Raw genomic sequence first — 20,930 nt, 5'->3', positions numbered from 1 at the left:
TCCCCATGAAAATTTCAAATCAATTCTTCACAGAGCTAGAAAAAGCAATTTGCAAATTCATTTGGATAACAAAAAATCCAAGATAGCGAGAACTATTCTCAACAATAAAAGAACTTCTGAGGGAATCACCATCCCTGACCTCAAACTGTACTGCAGAGCAATAGTGATTTAAAAAAACTGCATGGTATTGGTACAGAGACAGACAGGAAGATCAATGGAATAGAATTGAAGACTCAGAAATGAACCCACACATCTATGGTCACTTGATCTTTGACAAAGAAGCTAAAACTGTCCAGTGGAAAAAGGACACCATTTTCAACAAATGGTGCTGGTTCAGTGGTAGGTCAGCATGTAGAAGAATGCAAATCAATCTATTCTTATCTCCTTGTACAAAGATCAAGTCCAAGTGGATATAGGACCTTCACATAAAGCCAGATTCACTGAAATTAATAGAAGAGAAGGTGGGGAACACCCTTGAATACCTAGGCACGGGGGGGAAGTTCCTGAACAGAACACCAATGGCTTATGCTCTAAGATCAAGAATTGACAAATGAGACCTCATAAAACTGCAAAGCTTCTGTAAGGCAAAGGACACTGTCAATAGGACAAAGTGGCAACCAACATATCGGGAAAAGATCTTTACCAACCCTACATCTGATAGAGGGCTAATATCCAATATATAAAGGACTCAAGAAGTTAGACTCCAGACAATCAAATAACCCTATTTTAAAAGGGGGAACAGAGCTAAACAGAGAATTCTCAACTGAGGAAACTCAAATGAATGAGAAGCACCTAAAGAAATGTTCAACATCCTTAGTCATCAAGGAAATGCAAATCAAAATGACCCTGAGATTCCACCTCACACCAGCCAGAATGGCTAAGATCAAAAACTCAGGTGATAGCAGATGCTGACAAGGATGTGGAGAAAGAGGAACACTCCTCCATTATTGCAAGCTGGTACAACAACTCTGGAAATCAGTCTGGTGGTTCCTCAGAAAATTGGACATAGCACTACCTGAGGACCCAACTATACCACTCCTGGGCATATACCCAGAAGATGCTCCAACATATAACAAGGACATATGCTCCACTATGTTCATAGTAGCCTTATTTATAATAGCCAGAAGCTGGAAAGAACCCAGATGTCCTTCAACAGAGGAATGGATACAGAAAATATGGTACATTTACACAATGGAGAAATACTCAGCTATTAAAAACAATGAATTTGAGACATTCCTAGGCAAGTGGATGGAACTAGAAAATATCATCCTGAGTAAGGTACCCAATCACAAAAGAACACACATGGTATGTACTCACTGATAATTGGATATTAGCCCCAAAGCTGGCAATATCCAAGATACAACTCACCGACCACATGAATCTCATGAACAAGGAAAACTAAAGTGTGGGTGCTTTGGTCCTTCTTAGAAGGAGTAACAAAATACACATGGGAGCAAATATGGAGACAAAGCATGGGAAAGAAATTGAAGGAGGGGCTGTCTGGAGACTGCTCCATCTGGGTATCCATTACTTGTGCATTTACCAAAGACAGACACTGATGTGGATGCCAGGAAGGGCATGTTGATAGGAGCATGATATAGCTGTCTCCTTTGAGGTTTGCCAGAGCCTGAGATATACAAAGGTGGATGCTCACAGCTAACCATTGAACTGATCATGGGGTTCCCAATGGAGGAGTGAGAGAGAAAACTGATGGAGCTGAAAGGATTTGTGGTCCCATGGGGAGAGCAACAATACCAACCAACCGGAACTCCCAGGATCTAAACCACCAGTCTGGGAGCACATAGGGAGTGACCCATGGCTCCAGCTGTATATGTAGGGGAGGATGGCATTTTCCGGCATAGGTGGGAGAGGAAGTCCTTGGTCCAGTGAAGGCTGGATGCCCCAGTGTGGGGGAATTCATGGGTGGGGAGGTGGAGTGAGAGGGTGGGTGGAGGCACATCCTCATAGAAGCAGGAAGAGGGGGGAGGGGAGAGGGGGTTCCTGGGTGGGTGGGGAGAAATAGGGAAAGGGGATCACATCTGAAATGTAAATAAAATATCCAATAAAAAACTAATTCAATTAATGGATGGATGATTAGAAAAGATTTGAATTTTTCTTCTTATTTTCTGGGTAAAATTTAACACAGAATCCTCAAAGGGTAATGTCAGAGACTTTTGTTTTAAATAAAGAAGGGAAATAATGATACTTAACCAGGGCTAACTGCCATCAAGCAACTATGATTCAAATGGTATAGAATAGAAAAATATGTGAATGAAAAACAGAAGACGTGTCTTTACACTATAATAACACCAAACAGGAATGTCATCTCTATGTATCTACACACAAATATGCATACATGTCTGTATGTATTGAAGCAAGCCTTTCAGTCAAGGACTATTTGTTTATGTAACAGAGGTCCTATAGAGATATGATAAAGATGAATATTTTAATCACGTATGAGCACCATGTGTATCATAATTTTATACAGAACAAGTTACCCATATGTTTGTGGCAATTCTGATGTGAATAAATGACTTTGTTTCCCTTTGACTAAGAGTAGAGCAAGTATCATCATGTACACTACATGATACTTAATAGGGGTGATAAATGACTGATTCTGCACATTCTGTTCTACATATTTGATTATTATCTCAGAGTATACTTCTCCTTATAGCCTCACATCCTGTTTATTGCATTTCTTGACTAAACGAAGAAGCTGTGTAAACTAATTGAAAAAAAAAAGAAGGAATACTACTTCCTTTAATAATGAAACTAGATACTCAAACATTCCTTTACCTCCATTCACAAGCAAATTCGCCAGTACATCCTTTGAGTATTAAACATCTGCAATGAATGTCACTCATTGTAAAGCAAACCATTCACCTCATAGACTCAGTAGTGATCACTGTTCAATGGAGATGCCTCTAAGTATAGCCAACACAGGAGGATTTAAGAGTGGATATCATGATGAGATGGTCTTGTATAAAATGACTTGAGAGATGGTTCCACTATGGCTTGGCTTAAAGTTTAAGCAAAGATGGGGAGAAAATCAGATATAGAAGAAATTTCCCATGCTAAAAGTTTCTGACTATGTAGTATTCAAGCTAAGATGCTGGACCAGCAGAGAGAACTAATGATGGAGATTATAGTGTGAGGAGCCAGGTGATAAAGTATCCACACAAATTGTGTGTGTGTGTATGTGTATCTGTGTGTCTGTGTGTCTGTCTCTGTGTGTGTGTGTGTCTGCTGTGTCTGTGTGTCTGTGTGTGATGTGTGTGTATGTGTGTCTGTGTGTGTCTATGTGTGTGTGTCTATCTGTGTCTGTGTGTCTGCGAATGTGTCTGTATGTGTGTGTCTGTGTTTGTGTCTGTATGTGTGTCTGTGTGTATATGTGTGTATGTATGTGTATGTATGTGTGTGTGTGTATGTGTGTGTGTCTATGTGTCTGTCTGTGTCTGTGTGTCTGTGTGTGTCTGTGTGTCTGTGTGTCTGTGTATGTCTGTGTGTCTGTGAATGTGTCTGTATGTGTGTGTCTGTGTTTGTGTCTGTATGTGTGTCTATGTGTGTATGTGTGTGTGTGCACTCACAAATTGTGAAGGATTAAGGCATGGGAGCATTTTTCAAATGTTTGATTGTTTTTCATTTATTTCACAACTAATTAAAGTTCATTTTAATTTACTGCCTTGCTACTAGTTTGAGCAGTTCTAATCCTAAAATCTGAAATCTGAAATGCTCCCAAAATATGGAATAGTCTTGTAGAGTAAAAAATTATAAAAATCATTTTTATAGAATATACATATATATATATATACCTTTTTCTTTACCCTAAACCTGAGCAAAAGAATGCAAGTTCCAGAAAGTGGAACTGGATGTAAGATTTCAGGCTTTCACTGCCCCGGGACACATTCCAGGTGGAGGGCATTATCCCTGAATCAGAGGACACTTGCTGGATTAACATTCCTCAAGTGTCAGGGTGGGGCTATGGCAAGTGAGAAATAGTTAACCTGAAATAGTTGGTAATGACAGGGTAGGGCACAATGACATGGTAAAACTACATTTTTGAGAAGAATGAGTATACAGAGTGATATTCACGTGGCTCTAAATCATTTAGGGTGGGTTCCTCTGACATGTTCCACTGTTCTTGGTTACCACCCCCTTGAGGTTTTCCCAGTGTTACAGCCTGCTGATGTTCAAAATTTGTAAAACAACCAATCATGTGTAATCACGCGAAAATTCCTTCCTTTCGCCACCCCATGCTAAAAAAAAAAAAAAAAAAAAAAAAAACTCAGCTTGCTGGCCTTTTGTCAAAACTCTACTCCTGCGTGAGTGTGCAGTTTGACCACTGGCTGCCAGCTCTCTTCCCCAATAAACCTCTGCTGATTGCATCCAGGTATGGTTTCTTGTGATTTTTGGGTGGTCGTGATTTTCTGAGACTTGAGGAAGGGTCTCCCGAGTTTGGGGGTCTTCAGTCTCAGAATCATCATGAGAGCACAAGTCATAAATTTCTCATGTGACCTCATGTGATGGGTTACAGGCAAAGTGCACAAAGTTATTATAAAATATTATATAAGGTTATCTCTAGTCCACCATAAAAGTATGAACATAAATGAATTTTGTGTTTAGACTTTCTCATTATGTATTTGTAAATATTCCAAAATCCAAGGAGATCTCAAATCCAAACCATTTTGGTCCTAAGAATTTAAGGTGTGAACTACTCAACCCCTACACTTTGATGTATCTACACTCAGCACACTGTTACAGTGGTTGTCATGATGCAGTTCCCATGCAACAGCTTTATCTGGAACGTGTTATGATGCATGTTTTTAGGTACTACCAAGACCTCAAAAACTCTCAGGGTGGGGCCCAGGCTTTTCAATGTACAACTGGCGTGATGATTAGTTTGACTTGTCACCTTAACATCTCCTAGAATCACCTGTAAAGAGAGTATCTGTGAATGAGGTCTACAGTGGATTGGCCTATGTGCTTGTCTACAGGCGACTAAGGTAACTTAACTAAGGTAACTGACTGATATAGTGACCCAGCCCACTGTTGGGGGACACCAATTCCTAGGCAAGGTGCTCTAAACTGTGTCAAGAGTAAAGAACTCAGCTGAGCACAAGCTAGCTGAGGACCAAGCATTTACTCCTTTCTGCTCTTGACCATGGTTGTGGTGTGAACTGCTGTCTTAGACTTTCCTTAGTGATGGTTGGCGATCTGGACTTGTGAGCTAAAATAAGCCCTTTCCCTCTTAAGTTGCCCTGTGTGAGTGTGTTTTATCAGAGCAACAGGATGAAAAAACTCTGTGGCATACATACTTAATCAGAATGAGAAGCAGCTAGCCCAAGTTCAGATCTGGAAATTTTGTCAAGAAATTACAAACTAAGGCAGTCGTTTTTACAAACCAAAAATTAAAAAAACATTCCAGGACGCTGTTGTGGTATTCCCTGGGCTCTGTCAGAATTGGCTTCTTGACATACAGTTCAATGCCACAAAACTGTGAGACGAAAAGCCAAATGGGATTTGGGGTTATTCCAGATCATTTTGGTGCATGGAATCTATAATATTGACTGTGTTGGGGTATTTTTTCCTCCTCTTCCTCCTCCTCTTCCTCCTCCTCTTCTTCCTCCTCCTCTTCCTCTTCCTCCTCCTCCTCACCTTCCTCCTCTTCATCCTCCTCTTCCTCCTCATCCTCTTCCTCCTCCTCTTCTTCCTCGTCCTCTTCCTCCTCCTCCTCTTCCTCCTCTTCTTCTTCCTCCTCCTCTTCCTCTTCCTCATCCTCTTCCTCATCCTCATCCTCTTCTTCCTCCTCCTCCTCTTCCTCCTCCTTCTCCTCTTCCTCCTCTTTCTTCCTTCTGAATATACTATTTCCCCTGTCAATTAACTTGGGCTATTTTCTGGTGAATATGTGCAATTCAAAAACAAAACAAAAAACAACAGAAAACCCACAATACTAAAGACCAGAGAAACTTCTCTCACTCTTTCATAAACATTTTTGTTAACATGCTCCTCCCAGCTTGGCTACCATCCAGATTGCCAGAAACTCAGACAGGCTATATGTGACTTTCAGAGGCACAGCCTTGGCTAAAGACTATCATAGAGATATTTCAGCCAACAAAACTGCCTTTAGGTAATTGGATTAGAAAGAAATTTTCAAAATGTAAGTAAACAGGCACAGAGACACAATAATTTGAGGCCTCCTGTGTTCTGCTCCAGTTGCCAATATTGAATTAAAGATACACAAGACATCACACACACATCTAAGAAGTCATAAAGCAGGGAAGCTCAAAGGGACATCGCTGTTTGCTGACTACAGACTCTGGGAGAACATGTCGTTGGTAATATAAAGAATGGAACTTGTTGGAAAGAAAGCAGGAGACAAAGTACAAGCCACACAGACTTAGAAGGGATGAACAGGAGGTGGTTTCTGGATGTCCATTAACCTTAGTCTTCCCCAGGAACCAAAAAGAACCGTTGTGTTTTCCTTCTTCTTTTCTTCTAAAACTTTACCTTATAGAGGGAATATTTTATGAGTTGTGTGTTACTATACGCATGTATGTGCAGGTCTGCCTGCATGTGCATGTAATGTGTGCTGATCCTGGCCCTGAGACTACCTCAGGCAAATGGAGCATTTGCAAACAGGAAGCAGCAACTTGTACAAATGTGCATGGAAGGCCAGCGAGGTGGCTCACCTTTAAGGCTTGATGGCAAGTGATGACTTCGGATGCTGGCCTCTGATCTCTACACATGGGCTATGACACACAGGTTCTCATACACAGAATAAACAAATATAAAAAGTACATTATATTAAGCCTAGTCCTTCTTTGCTACTCTGGATACCCAGCTGTCAAGTGAAGAAGCCAGGCAAGACTGAAGAAACTGGAAGTTGAGAAAAATATGGTCCTGTGACCCCACCACTCGAGCTCACAGCCAAGCAGTATGAGTGGATCACTCAGGAGCAGCTGACTTGCCAACCAACCACAAAAGCTTATGTGGGCGCTGCCCCTGCTGTCCCGAGCAAAAAGGAGATTCCAGCTAAGCCCTCACCAAGTCATCCCATAGGGTCATAAATAAATTATCAATGGTTACTTTCAGCCAACAAGTTTCTCAGTGGTTTGCTTTGCAGCAATAACTGATTTTAAAAAAACATTTTGTTTTCCAGGAACAATGCATAAATTAAAGGAGTGAGACCACCCAGACAGAAAAGCTTTCCAGTGCGAAGGAACTGGCAGGAAAGGAAGGCAATTTTAGGGAGTGGCTGGTAAAAAGGAGCTTTTCTAAAACCACAGCCTGGGCCCCACTTCCTCCTTAATCTGACCGTTGCAGTTGCTGCTTCTCCATCCTAAAGCCAGTGTCTTACCAGTGAACCAGACCACAAACAATTTGGCTTGTGATTTTTTTTTAAATCTGTGCCATTAAAACTATGCTTCAGCTCTGGGGGCTGGAGAAATGGTTTAGTAGTTAAAATCACTTAGTGTTCCCCTAGAAGACTGGGTTTGATTCCCAGCACCCACATGGCAGCGCACAATTGTCCTGAACTCCAGTTCCAGGGATACAATGCTCTTTTCTGACCTCCACAGGCATTAGGCATACATGTGGCACACATACATGTAGGCAAAACATTTACATATATAAAATAAAAATAAACTAATCTTTTTTAAAAGATCTAGAATGATGAAAATGGTATGAAATGTGTCATTAAGACTTAAGTCCAGGAGCTGAGCTCAGAAGTTAGGAACAGTGGCTGCTCTTCCAGAAGAAGATGTGAGTTCGATTCCCAGCACCCAAAGAGCTATTCACAACCACCCATCACTTCAGTTCCAGAAACTCAATGCCCTCGTTGTCTTCCATGAGCACCTGGGATGCATGTTGTACACAGACGTACATTCAAGCAAAACACTCACATATTAAAATATATAAATCTTTTTTAAGGATCTGTTAGTTAACTCCTATGAAGCCAATAGAATTTTAAAAACAAGGCTGTGATGTCATGGGGGGAGTAATGGGTGAAGGGGGCAGGGCACAGTGTCCTATAATAACCATGAGCTGAGACGGGTCTATATGAATAAAAGAAAGAAGAATAGAAGGAAGGAAGGAAGGAAGGAACCAAGCAAGGAAGGAACGAAGGAAGCAAAGAAAGAAACAAAGAAAGAAAGAAAGAAAGAAAGAAAACCATATGTCAACCTTTTTCAGGCAAACTTGAGTGCTCTAAATCTTCATTAACAGCCAGGCAGTGGTGGCGCACGCCTTTGATCCCAGCACTTGGGAGGCAGAGGCAGACAGATTTCTGAGTTCGAGGCCAGCCTGGTCTACAGAGTGAGTTCCAAGACAGCCAGGGCTACACAGAGAAACCCATTCTCCAAAAACAAAAAAAAAAAAAAAAAAAAAAAAAAAAAAACTTCATTAAAATGGAGGCAATTTTGTAAAAGCATCATTTTCCACAATGAGCTTTAAAACTGAAAAGCAATGGGCCCAGTGAGGAACAAGTTTGGAAACGCAGGGCATGGTCCTCAGGTCTTTGTATGGATTCAAATCACCAAGGAATCTTCAAGTGTATTGAAGGCCAGAAGGCTGGGAAAGTAGGACGTGCAGAAGAGTATTCATGTTTGTTGTCTAATTCTAATATGGACTCTGGATTCAGGTTATCATCAATCACAAGATGAATACCACAAATAACACCCATAGTTGCAGGGTCTCCAATGATGAGATTCCAAAGTCCAGAAGAGCCACTATCACTGACAAGATGAGCCATCATTTCTACAGAAGACTTGTGTGGGAAGTTTAGGACATCAAAGCTTATTTCAAGGTAGAAAACTAAAAATAACAAAAGTAGAGAGAGAATCATTTCAAAGGCCATGAAAAGATATGACATCCAGGAAATCTGTGGTTCACAATAACCAAAGCCAACATAATAACCAACTTTCAGGGATTTAGAGGGCAAGAAAAATTGAGAATAGGTATCAAGGACCCCAGAAGTAACCCAGATGTCAATCAAGAGAAACTCTTGGAGCTGATAGTACATCTGTATGTCAGGTGGCTGTGTTCTACAGGCTGGGTCACAGAAAAACAGGCTTTTTTGCTGAAGTGCACCCCAGCACACATCAGGCCAATGCAGTCATAAATTGTCAACCCAGCATCCCTTGGCATCAGTTCCAAAGCTGTATGTGGATAGATCTTCAAAGACAGGATGGAAGTCAGGGGGAGGGGTCCTATCCACACACAAGAGTTCTGTTCCATGTCATCTTAGACTTGGACATCTCTGTGCCTGGACATAAGAACTTCTACTAAGAGTCACTCACTGACTCACAGTGAAGGCCACCTTCAAGTTAGGTGTCTGTGAGTTTGTCCTTGTGATTGTTCAGCCAAAGTAAGAGGCCAAGGTCACAACTAATATAGGAGAAGAAGTTCCTTAACTTCCAAGAAGTCTAGTCTTTGGTCAACATTACAGTGGATCTGTAATGTTGAGCAAATACAGATTAAAATGAGACTTTTGTCACTTCTACTTCCGGGCATCTGGACTTATAAAACTTGGTTTCTTTAAGAGAAAAATAGGTCAGATGTTTGGCACAGTGGCTAGATGGAGTAAGCTCTCAGAGATAGAAGCAACCAAAGGCCCAGTCAGCCTGGACAAGGACACTGAGGTCACTGCCCCTGCCGCGGCCTGAGAAAACTGTTGAGGCCCGGGCTGCCCCACGTTGGGCGCCAAAAAATGTTGAGAGCCGCACTAGCCCCACGTTCGGGCACCAAAAATATCCCGGCCTGAGCAAAAAAGCTGCCGCTCTGGTCCGCGCAGGTCGGGGTTCAGCAAGAGAGAGAGTGAGGATGGACTCGAAGAATGGAGACCAGAGTGTGATTCAGTCACGTTTATTCTTCAGTCTCTCTTCTTAATCCAAGTCCTAAGTCTTGAGTTCCTAGTTCCTAGTTCCTAGTGCCTCCAAGTTCCAAGTTACTTCTTCCAAGTTCTCTCCCAAGTGCCTGCTTCTCTGTCTCCTCTGTCTGATTCTCTGATCTCTATCTCTGCCTTTTATATGTCTCACTTCTAAACCACGACTTCAGGTCACACCTTTAATCATGCCCTTAGGTCTTGTCTCTAAATCTGATCTCTACACTTCTAAGTCACATTCTTAAGTTACACACCTTTAATCTCACACACCCAAGGTATCTAAACCAAGATTATCAGAGTGTACTCAGCTGTTGTAGGCTATTGTAATCCAAGACTCATGTCAGGGTATATGGCTCAAAGCTTATAGCCACTTTCTGCTAAAAGTCGGCCCCCAACATGCCCCAATCCCCAGAGCAAGTCTATGTGGCTACCGACTCTCAATTCCATGCGCTGAGTTGAAGGAGTTACAAAGACAATTAACATTTAAAAACTCCAGTTAAATTTTTCATCTTTCAGTCATTATCACCCTCAAAGAATGAAGGAGATTATTTAACCCTGTTTTTATTTACTCTGAGGCAACAGAGGCCCTGGGTCCTTATTGGCTACATTCAAATCCTTGTTTCATTCCTGTCTAGTAGAGTCAAGGGCAGAGAGATGGCAGCCATAAGTCTCTTGCCGTAAAGATTGGTGAACCAAGAAATCCTTCCCTTACAAAACTCTGTTCATCCCCCTCTGACCCTTAACTATTCATCACCTTAGTCACAAAAAGTCATGAGCAAGATGGCAAGCAATCCTTTAATCCTTGGACAATTTAGTATGTATATGTAACTGGTGAGGAAGTAACTGGAAATGGGTTTGACAGTAAAAACTGAGCAAAGATAATATTCAACATCTTACTGTTACATGGTTATCTTGGGGTTGTTTTATTACTAGAGACTGAACCTACATCTTCATGCCTGGCCTGCCAGGCAAGTGCTTAACCACTGTGCTGTATCTTCAGCCCTGTTTTCACTTTTTTTGTTGTTTTGTTTCATTTAGAAACTGAGATTGTTTGCCCAGATAAGCCCTGAATTTATGATCTTCCTGTCTTTGCCTCCCCCGAGTAGCTGGGATGATAATATTTATCTTTTAATGTCTTGGACAAAATCCTGCTTTGTCTTACTCTACCATGACCTCTGATTGATACTTAATAGTATCATGCTTGTCCCATTGTCCAATGGGAGACAATAGGACTCCATGCCTCATGTAGTAAGCCAGCTTCTAACAACTCCAGGAATTTATCTGCAAGTGACAGGCAAGCTTCAGATATTGGTGGCTGTTCTTATTCTCCCAAGTACTTAGTTCCATCAGCATTTCCAAGTAGAGATTTAAACTGTTTTTTGATTATTTGTGGGTGTTTAGTTTGGGTTTGGTTTTTCGGTGATGAACAGGTTATAAATAGTGAGGCAGATCTCCATGGATGACTCTGCATCTGCATAAACAAGACTTCCTTCCTTCCTCTTTGAGACCAGATGGTTAAACAGAGAGAGAGAGAGACAGAGAGAGAGACACAGAGAGAGACAGAGAGAGAGACAGAGAGACAGAGACAGACAGAGACAGAGACAGACAGAGACAGAGACAGACAGAGAGAGAGAGAGAGAGAGAGAGAGAGGGAGAGAGAGCACATTTTGGAGTATGAAGCAGGAATATCAAAGAATTAGGAGCCTGAAATAAATATATACCTACATAATCTACATCTCTCATATACAATCTATACTTCTCATGAACAAGGAGCTGGAGCAGATCACAGTATGTCAATATAAGAACTGTCATCATCCTAGTAAACCCGAGGAAGTTCCCTGGTTAATAAAGATAAAAGTTGTCCACTGTAAAGCCTTTGTTGTATCTGTGTATTCAGACACTCATTAGTGAGTTAAATACTCTCCTATATTCATATTCTTGGTGCTGTTCAATCACTATGAATATCCTAACCATCAAGTCTTATCTTCATTCTGTTTCCAGGCAGTGCTATCAGAATACTGAGTATCACAGTAGGAAGTAGTAAGTGATTTGGAAGGAGTCTAATTTTATTTGCTTTTCAGTCTCCATCTGGATAACATCACGGAATCACCGGCCCCTTGGTGGAGAAGAGTTGGCTGGCAAATGTAACACCCAGTTCAGGTCTAGGGGCCCAATTGATTGGCATTGAGTTGACTGTCATGAGAGATACTATTCATAAAAATTTAACTTGATGTAGGTAGATAGATAGATAGATAGATAGATAGATAGATAGATAGATAATTTGCATGCAAACTACTCTAATGCCTCATGCCTTCAGTTCTTTAAGATAGCTCCACCTGCAGAGGCAAGGTTGACAAGCAAGTGGAGAGTCCTCACTTAAATGCATTAGGGGCCCAAACCAGCCAAAAGAGAGATGAACCCGGTTCCTTCCTGTCAGCTACTGCATCTAGTATTGATCCTCTACTTCACTGACTGTAAAATATCATCTAAAAGATGTCACTGTTTTGCCAGAGTCACAAGATATCGTGGCCCCACCAGCAAGGACCACAGAGTGCCCTTGGCACGTTCACACCTAATATATGCAGCAACTCCAAGGCCTCGCTTCACCAGCCTCTGGGAGATTTCAATTTGCAGGGTTTTACAGAATGAGTGGTCTGTCACTTAAAACTGTCACTGGATGATGACATTTCAGCCATTACTCAGTGGTGACATTTTATTATTTAGGATTAAAACCCCATCAGGAACCAGGGGAACAGTAAGCTAAAAATTAAAGCTTGAAAATCAGACACCTGACACATCCCATTTGCAGTAATGAGAATGGCATGTTTATTTTTTTTTTTTCTTTCTCAGATGAGAACTAATTGCCAATCTGGTGTGATTTCAATCTGCTGCCATTTATGAAGCAGGATCTGTTTGCTCTCTATAAAGACGACCCAGCCCCCTGCTCTGTAGCCAGACACCCAATTTCAGCCAGTCTTAAAAGATTCAACTATTATGCAAATCACTGGTAAAGCAATTACATGCTCCAAAAAAAAATTAAGACAAGAAATTTCCCATTCACAGACCTGTCATGTTCACTTCTTAAAAATGTAAATTCCAGCCAGATGTTTAAAGGCCTTTTTGCATTTCTGTCACACGACTATTGGAGAGAGTATTCCCTGTGGAAGCAACTGGATGTCTCAAGTTTGATGAGTGAGCCCTCATGGAATCCATGGACCCCACCAGAGGCTGAGTAACAGATGAAGGTATTATGGAATAGGAGATGTGTTTTCTGTGGAATTCACGGCTACTTGGGAATAGTGCTGGACTACAGGTGACTACCAATCTAAATGTTCCAAGTGGAGACGAATGTAGCTTCAACAGAAAATACAGAAGAAAGTAAAATATGAAGGGGAGAGGTCTCAGTCCACGATGCCTCAGAAGATGCCATTGACAACCCCTTGGATGGTAAGAAAGGCTTGAAAGTGTAGCTCAACACACCACCAACAGAGGAGCTTCACTGAAACCTCCCTCCAGCTTTCTACCCAAAGAGGGAACTGAGGCCCAGGAATGTTCTGTAAGTGTTTCATGTTCATACTGAGAGACAGAGACAGATAGATAGATAGATAGATAGATAGATAGATAGATAGATAGATAGATAGATAGATAGACAGACAGACAGACAGACTCAGGCAGAGAAACAGAAACAAAATAACTACGTTCCACTTAAAACTTTTAAAATAGTAAGTATGCCAGAGATTTTAATAGGCATAGGAAAGAGAATTCAGAGGAGAAAATGAGGCTGTTTTCTGGTCTGTCCTGCTTGAGTATTCTCTGAGAAGCTTGTAGGGGGAAAAGGCTCTCAGTGGCAGGTAATAGAATATGGAGAAGTTCCTGACAGCAAGATTTCACTTCCAGTTGCCCCTGACAACTGGTACTATGGCACCTTCAGAGAGTTTGGGCACAGTGAGCCCTTGTCGTGCCATGTGGGGGACCTGGTTCTGTCCAGCATAATGGCACCATGTTCAGTCTGCACAGACCACACTGTCCTAATGATATGCTTTCCACCTAGGAAATGGTACAGCCCTGCTCCACCTGCTTCCTCAGCATGCAGCAGTGATGTGCATGGGCTTGGGTTCCAGGCCCTCCAGGAAAGGCAGGTCAACCAATACCCTAGCAGAGAAAGAAGATACAGACCCAGAGAAGAGAAAGACATCAGACAGGGAAGTGAGGATACTTCAAGGTTTACAAGGAACCCCTAAATATTACTGTGATCATTAATTGCACCTGTCTGGCTGGCTAGTTGAGGGATCCAGATATTATTCTATATAATGAGACCCAGAAGGCATTTTCTCTTAGATGGTATTAAACTTGGCATACACATCAGTGGTCTCTGAGTAGAGCTAATGACCACATAACATTGACAGGACTCACCCCACCTCTTGGAGGCCTGAAGACCAAAGACTCAGGTTCTTGCAAATGAAAGATTTTTGCTTCAAAAAACAACTCAGACATTGTGCCTGGGTTTGCAGCCTGCCAGCTTCCCCTACAGATTTTGGACTTGCCAGTCCCCACAATTGCATGAGCCAGTTACTTAAAATAAACCTCTGTGTGTGTCTCTCCTGCTTCCCTGGAGAATCCTAACACGGTTACCAAGCAGATTAAACAACCCCCTCCTCTGTATTGCAGAGCATAGAAGAAAGGAGAACTTGGCAAAATATCAGCTGCTTAGAAAATCAGAGAAGGAAGACTTTATGTGCAAAAAGCTTTGCATCACCTTCTGAAAGCTTTGCTGCATGTCCCAGTAACACTTCTAATTGATCTGTGAGTGTGAGATGAGGCCTTTGGAAAAGGCACTGAGGCCTTAGAGCCAGAAAAATTGGGGATGGAATCTGGGCTTGGGTTTTCTAATGTATAAGAGGCCACAAGTAGAAAATGAATGTCCAGAGGCGTTCCAGGTAAATGGAGCCTTGAAAGGTCCAAGGATGCAACACATCCAGCTAAAAACTCAGAGTCAGCAATGGTTCAGGGGTAAAGTTGTTGATTCAAACCTATGTAAACACATGTACACATTCCTCTCACCCCTTGGGGTAGAGTGTCACCTACCACAGTCATTAGCATAACACATATCACTGAAGGACGGAGAAACATCCCGATCAATGCACCATAGATGATCTCATCCTTGTGCAAACATGACTGAGAGTGTTCTCACACACGCTAAGACAGGAAGAATGTCCAGGGGCTATTTAATCTGTATGGACCAGCAATGTATATGCAGTATGTCACAACAAATATCTTCATGAGGGATGTTACTGTCATATGGCAAAGCTGATGAAAGTGATATTGTAGATGATTTTTGGAACTCAGAGGAGAGAAACAAACTCAATCCCTGAAGAGAGATGGAGTAACAGAGAACAGGTATCCCAAGACTAGAGCATACCTAGAGGTCAGTAAAAGCAGGTACTGATTAGACTCACTAAGGGTCATATGTGGGGACTTGTGTTGGGAAGTAATATAAAGACTCAGCTCACACAAGGGTAGAAACAATGCATAAGGGCAATGAGAGAAAGGAAAACGCTCCCCACATGCTCTTTGCAGACACACTAGTAGACTGGATAGACACAAATGAGAACCAGTCATCACTCTGACTTCCGGGTTTCAAGAATTCCACAATCTAAATATCAGTACATGAATGCAAAGGATTTCGGGAAAATACGTGAGGAAACTATTGAATGTTTACAGAGGAAGTTGAGTGTAGCATGCTTGCACATTTAATAGACAGGGAAGTGATAGACTGCATTGCGCTTCCCCTGGACACTAAAATTGTGTTAGAAGATTCAGTCTCACTTAAAAGTCTTCTTTAAGTGAGACTTCACTTCTCTTCTGCTTTCTTGTGCCCTAATTTTCTCACAATGAGTGTGACTGGCCCATGGGTAAAAGAAAAGGCCTGCTCAAAGCTCTACCAAGAGTAAGTCAGAAGAGTAGGTATGCACAGCTGAGGTATTCACTTCCATGCATATCACATCCTGTTCAGTTGCAAAGACAAACTACCAAGTCTTCTAGGACAAGCTTTGCTGTCTGTCTACATAGAGAACCAACCTGGATCGCAGAGGCACTTGTAGCTGGTGCCCACACTACGGCACATGCCATGAGCACAAGGGCTGAGGGCACAGAAGTCCACAAGCTGGGCACACGTAGGCCCTGTGAAGCCTGGGCTGCAGCTGCAGGTGAAGTGCACACCATCCACGTAGCAGGTGCCATTGTTCTGGCATGGAGAAGACATGCAAGGGTCCACCTTCTCTTCACAAGCAGAGCCGAAGTACCCTGCGGGAAAGCACAGACAGGCTTTTAATTCTTAGGACATTTAAAACATTTGAAATATTTTAAAGGGCTAGAGATGCAGCTCAGTAAGTAGAGGAAGCTGCCTAGCATGGTCTAAACCCTGATTTCAATCCCCAGCACTGAGTAAACCAAATAATATAAGTCTTATAATTCCAGCACTAGGGAGGCAGAGTCAAGAGCTTCAGAAGTTCAAGGGCATCTGCAGGCACATAGAAAATTTTGGGACACATGGGATATATGAGACCCTGTCTCAAAGAATAACCATTTTTTAAAAATTAAATATATTTGCATATAATAATTCAGATGTCACAGCCCACTGAGGCCTGTAATATTGTTTCTCTTAGATTTGGTAACCCTATATTAAAATAGGAAATTCCGTGATTCTATGCTTGTTGAAACATAGAATATATAACTGTTTGGATGCACATCATGTGTCCTGTATATGCACACATGGCATGTGTCTACATTATATGTATATGTGTATGTACAAGCTAAAAGATGCCAAAAACAAGTAAACAATGATTCCCTAGGAGTATAATTAGATGTAATACTAACAGTATAAGAAAAAATAATAAATAAATAAAATAAATAATGAGACATCTCACCCATCCTTATCATTTATCTTCTATTCAATTTCTTGAAAACACACATCACATTGACCTGTATAACATATAGATTGTAACTCATCCTTCCAAAATGTACAAGTCCGTGTTTTTAATAAATGTATTCAGATGTTTAACTCAATGGATGCAATATACATGTATAAAAATAATGTAAAGATTATTCTGGTGATATGATACCCTCTATTCATACTGTGTAGTGCCATTTGGCAATAGTCACTGAGCATCAGAGCATGCCATGGGATGAGTGAGTCAGCAAAACATGACACTAAGAACAAAGGCAGATCCAGAAGACCACACATCATATCATGCCACTTAGTAGAAATGTCTCCAAAAAGAGCACATGGAAATATAGAAACTGGATAGGTGGTTGCCATGGCTGAGGAGTGACGAGAGATTGAGAACAGGCACGGACAGTCCACTGGGTTGAAGGAGATGCTCAAAACTGGTCCATGCCCATAGTTGCACACCTGCTTGGATTGGCTAAAAAAAAAATGCTAAAATGAGCAGTTTAGAAGAATGAGTTATAATCTGGAAATTATGCATGCAAGAGTACTTTATGATATAATATTATGTAAAGCTGTTACATATTTCAATTTTAAATGAGATTATCAGATAAGTGTTTTTTATTGTTTTCTGTACATATAAGTTGCCATTTTTTTAGGCTTAAAAATTGCATATACATATAAGTGTGGGTACATCTCTTTAGTCACACAGTGTGTTTAGCAATGCTATAAACCTAAGCTTCTTTGAATACTTCAAGACTAATTTGAAAATTTAATAAATATTTAATTTTTAGAAATAAAAGTTAGGTTAGTCATGCACACTTTTCCTTGGGCATTCTACTTTTCTTATCCATGTTTTAGTTTATATTTACTTTCACTCACACGTAATTCCTTAGTGACAGTGACAACTTCTATAGTTATTGTCAAGAATATAGTGAATCTATAAAATCAACAAAAAATATCCCCAGATTTAATTATCTGAAGCACTACTCATAAGTCGGCCTAATTAGCTTGGAATCATTCTGAGTAGAAATAGAAAAAAAAATTAAATGATATTCAACATTTTATAAACTACTTTTACCTTTTAAATTTTAGAAATCAAACTAAAAATATAATATATAATCAATTTTGGTGATACTTGAATCCTCCAAAGAGTCTTCTAGAGTGGGATATTTTTCTATCCTTCATGTATTCCATTCTACTGTGATTAAAAAGAAAATACTTAAAAACTTAACAACACACAACAGCACTGTGAAATATCCTTACTTAACAATTTACTTGAAAAGAATAAAACTATCTAAAACATCTTAATTTTAAAACAAAAATAAATTAATTGTCCCTATTGAGGTCTAGAAAATGCACTACGGCCATTCCAATTATTAAAGATCCAATTTGGCCCTATGTGTGACACCAATAAAGGAATTCTTATTTCCTTAATCTGAAGAGATAGGTTTGGGAAAGAAACTGACCAAGTCAATCGACAAAATCAATCGACAAGTCAAATGAGTTGGACAGAGGCTCAGGTTTTATCTTTGTACTTATGAGAATGAAAAGACGAGTTTTTTTCCTCCAAACGACTGATTAATGAATTTGCTAGAGCTGCAGTGTTGATGGGGTTGAGGCACATGTGAACTCAGAGACAGTGGTAGGGTGCACAGGGCCTGCACAGGTTCAAGCCAGATAAAATCCCAGCACTGAGTAGAGGAAGTGGACATAAGTCCCGCCCCTAACCAAGCAGCTACTCATGATTGATAGCTGCTGGGAGAGGTAAAATCTGTTTTCTTCAATGCAGTGTCACCAGGTATCAAGAAGACTCCAAGGCAGGCCTCACTGAGGTTCAGGAGAGATTGGCCAACAAAAAATGGACTCCATGGCTTGAGTCCATTTGTTCGTTTGTGCTTTTGTTGTTTGGTTTTGGTGTTTTGAAGAGAGAGAAAGATCGTGCAGTTGGATGGATAGAGAGAGTGGGATGATCTGGAAGGAGTTGGAATGAAAAAAAGGGTCAAAATACACTATATGAAATTTTTTTAAACAAAACAAAATTATAAAGTATTTGTAGAATTGAAAGACACCCAAAGTTAGAGAAACATCCCATTTTATGGATTGGAAAAACTAAGATTATTAAAAATATCTATACTACCTAAAGTGACTTACAGATCAGTGTAATTCCCATCAAAATACCAATGACATTCACAGAACATCACCAACATCAACAGAAACTAAAATTCATATGGAAGCACAAAAGACTCTAAGTAGCTCAAGCAATCTCAAACCTGATGAACAATGCTAGACATGACACAGCACCTGACTTCAGGAAACACACCAGAGCCATGGTACCCAAAACAGCATGGCACTTGAAAGCACAGTCCAATAAAACAAGAGAGGAATTCTAAAAACAAAGCCACAAACCGAGAGCTAACTGACTCTCCTAAAATCACCAGGACATCATCCCCCAAGCGGGATAAACACTGCTGAGAAAACTGTATATCCATGTGCAGAGAATGGAAACTGACCTATTGTCTCCAAAAGTCAAAGCAAAATGAAGGCAAAAGAAAACAGGTTCAGTTGCCACCTCTGCCCATTAATCTGTGAAACCCAGTACTGAATCCATCTGGCTTGTTTTGGCATTGAGTGGAATACAGATGTTGCTAATATCTGCTATTTGGATTTATTATGGAACTTAAATGCAAGCATAATAGCCCTCAAATACTAACTGTTCGATACCAAGCAGCCACATCTTTATATGATGGCCAGAGACCCTGTGGGTGGTATTTGTATCGATTACAATGGAAAACACAAGAGGAGGTTCTGCAGTCAGGGTTATCAGTTAGGCTGGATGGCTGGACAGTTGAAGCATTTAGGAACAAAAGTGAGAAGAGAAAACTACGCCAGATTTTGAAGTGCTCTGGCTTTAACTAGTAAACTCTGCATTTCCTTCTGTTGCTCAAGCCATTGTTATCATCTTACTCATATGACACATCCTTTTGTAAATGACTCAGTTCTTCTTCAGCCGCCCCCTACATGACCTTCCTCACAGAACAAGAACAGGGTTTTGTAACACCAGTTAACAAAAGCCAAAAGCCAAAAGCCAAAAGCCAAAAGCCAAAAAAAAAAAAAAAAAAAAAAGTTTGAGCCTCTTTACAGGTTGTCTGACCTTGGACAAAGCATTTTATCATTTTGGGTTTCATTTTTTTACCTACAAAATGTGTGAACGTGAACTCCGACTAGTATCATCCTGCCAGTGATGTATCATTATGGTGCTCAATAAATGTTGGATTCAAATTCCTTTAAGCTGTGAATTTTTCACTTTGCATACTCAGAGACTGTGTGTAGGAAAACTGGAAGTAAGCTGGATTGTGAGGCAATCTCTGGAACATAATCAAATTTGACATTTGCCCAGAGTCCCCCAGGGATATGTCCCTGAACATGGCTAAGGATATTTTCTAGAATCAGGAGGTGGTCACACACAGCTTTTTAAACACATGCAGGGATTGGGCCACCTTGCAAGACAAAGTGGGCGAGCTCTGGGAATAAAAGCTGTGGGAAGAGGCTCAGGAATTGCTCAGAAGAACATCCCTTCACAAGCTCAATAGGACTCTGTTAAACCCAGTTTTGCTTATACAAGCATTTAGAAGTACTGCCACTGTTCCAAGGATTTTACCACATTGATTCAAAACTAGATATTTATTATTATATGTATATGATTAGATACATATCTATATATAAATAAAATATATAAATAAATATTATACCATTAAAACTCATATAAACCCCATGAATATTCTTATTTCTTCATTTTTAAGTGAGAAAGTAGACACAGGAAGATTAAGAACTTTGCCCAAAGGCACACAGTTACACAAAAAGACACATTTGAACCCAGGATTCTCAAACCAAGGTTTTGTTGTAACATTCAATCATATCAGGTTGTAGCAAAGAAGCCAGTAATAAGAAATAGATGTTAGTATCTGTCTGAAGACTTATTTATGGGCTGCTGCTTAACCTAGTATCCATCTCTCTACCTCATAAATTATAAAACTTCAGCTATACAAAATAATAACTATGCTTAATGGACTCTGCTACAGTTATATATTGACCTGTTACTCC

The 20,930-nt window shown here is 40.6% G+C and overlaps 1 protein-coding gene across 1 annotated transcript in view; it reads right to left on the bottom strand.

The window, feature by feature from the left end:
* The window catches only part of Dner (delta/notch like EGF repeat containing), a 294,143-nt gene that overhangs the window by 60,159 nt on the left and 213,054 nt on the right, over positions 1-20,930 (bottom strand). Inside the window, exon 8 of the mRNA XM_034521799.1 lies at positions 15,959-16,183. Within this exon, the coding sequence (XP_034377690.1) occupies positions 15,959-16,183 (225 nt within the window). The remainder of the gene's footprint in view (positions 1-15,958; positions 16,184-20,930) is intronic.

This window comes from Arvicanthis niloticus, chromosome 17, assembly GCF_011762505.2.
Source record: "Arvicanthis niloticus isolate mArvNil1 chromosome 17, mArvNil1.pat.X, whole genome shotgun sequence".
Classification (NCBI taxonomy): domain Eukaryota; kingdom Metazoa; phylum Chordata; class Mammalia; order Rodentia; family Muridae; genus Arvicanthis; species Arvicanthis niloticus.
This window is presented reverse-complemented; position numbering and strand designations above follow the sequence as displayed.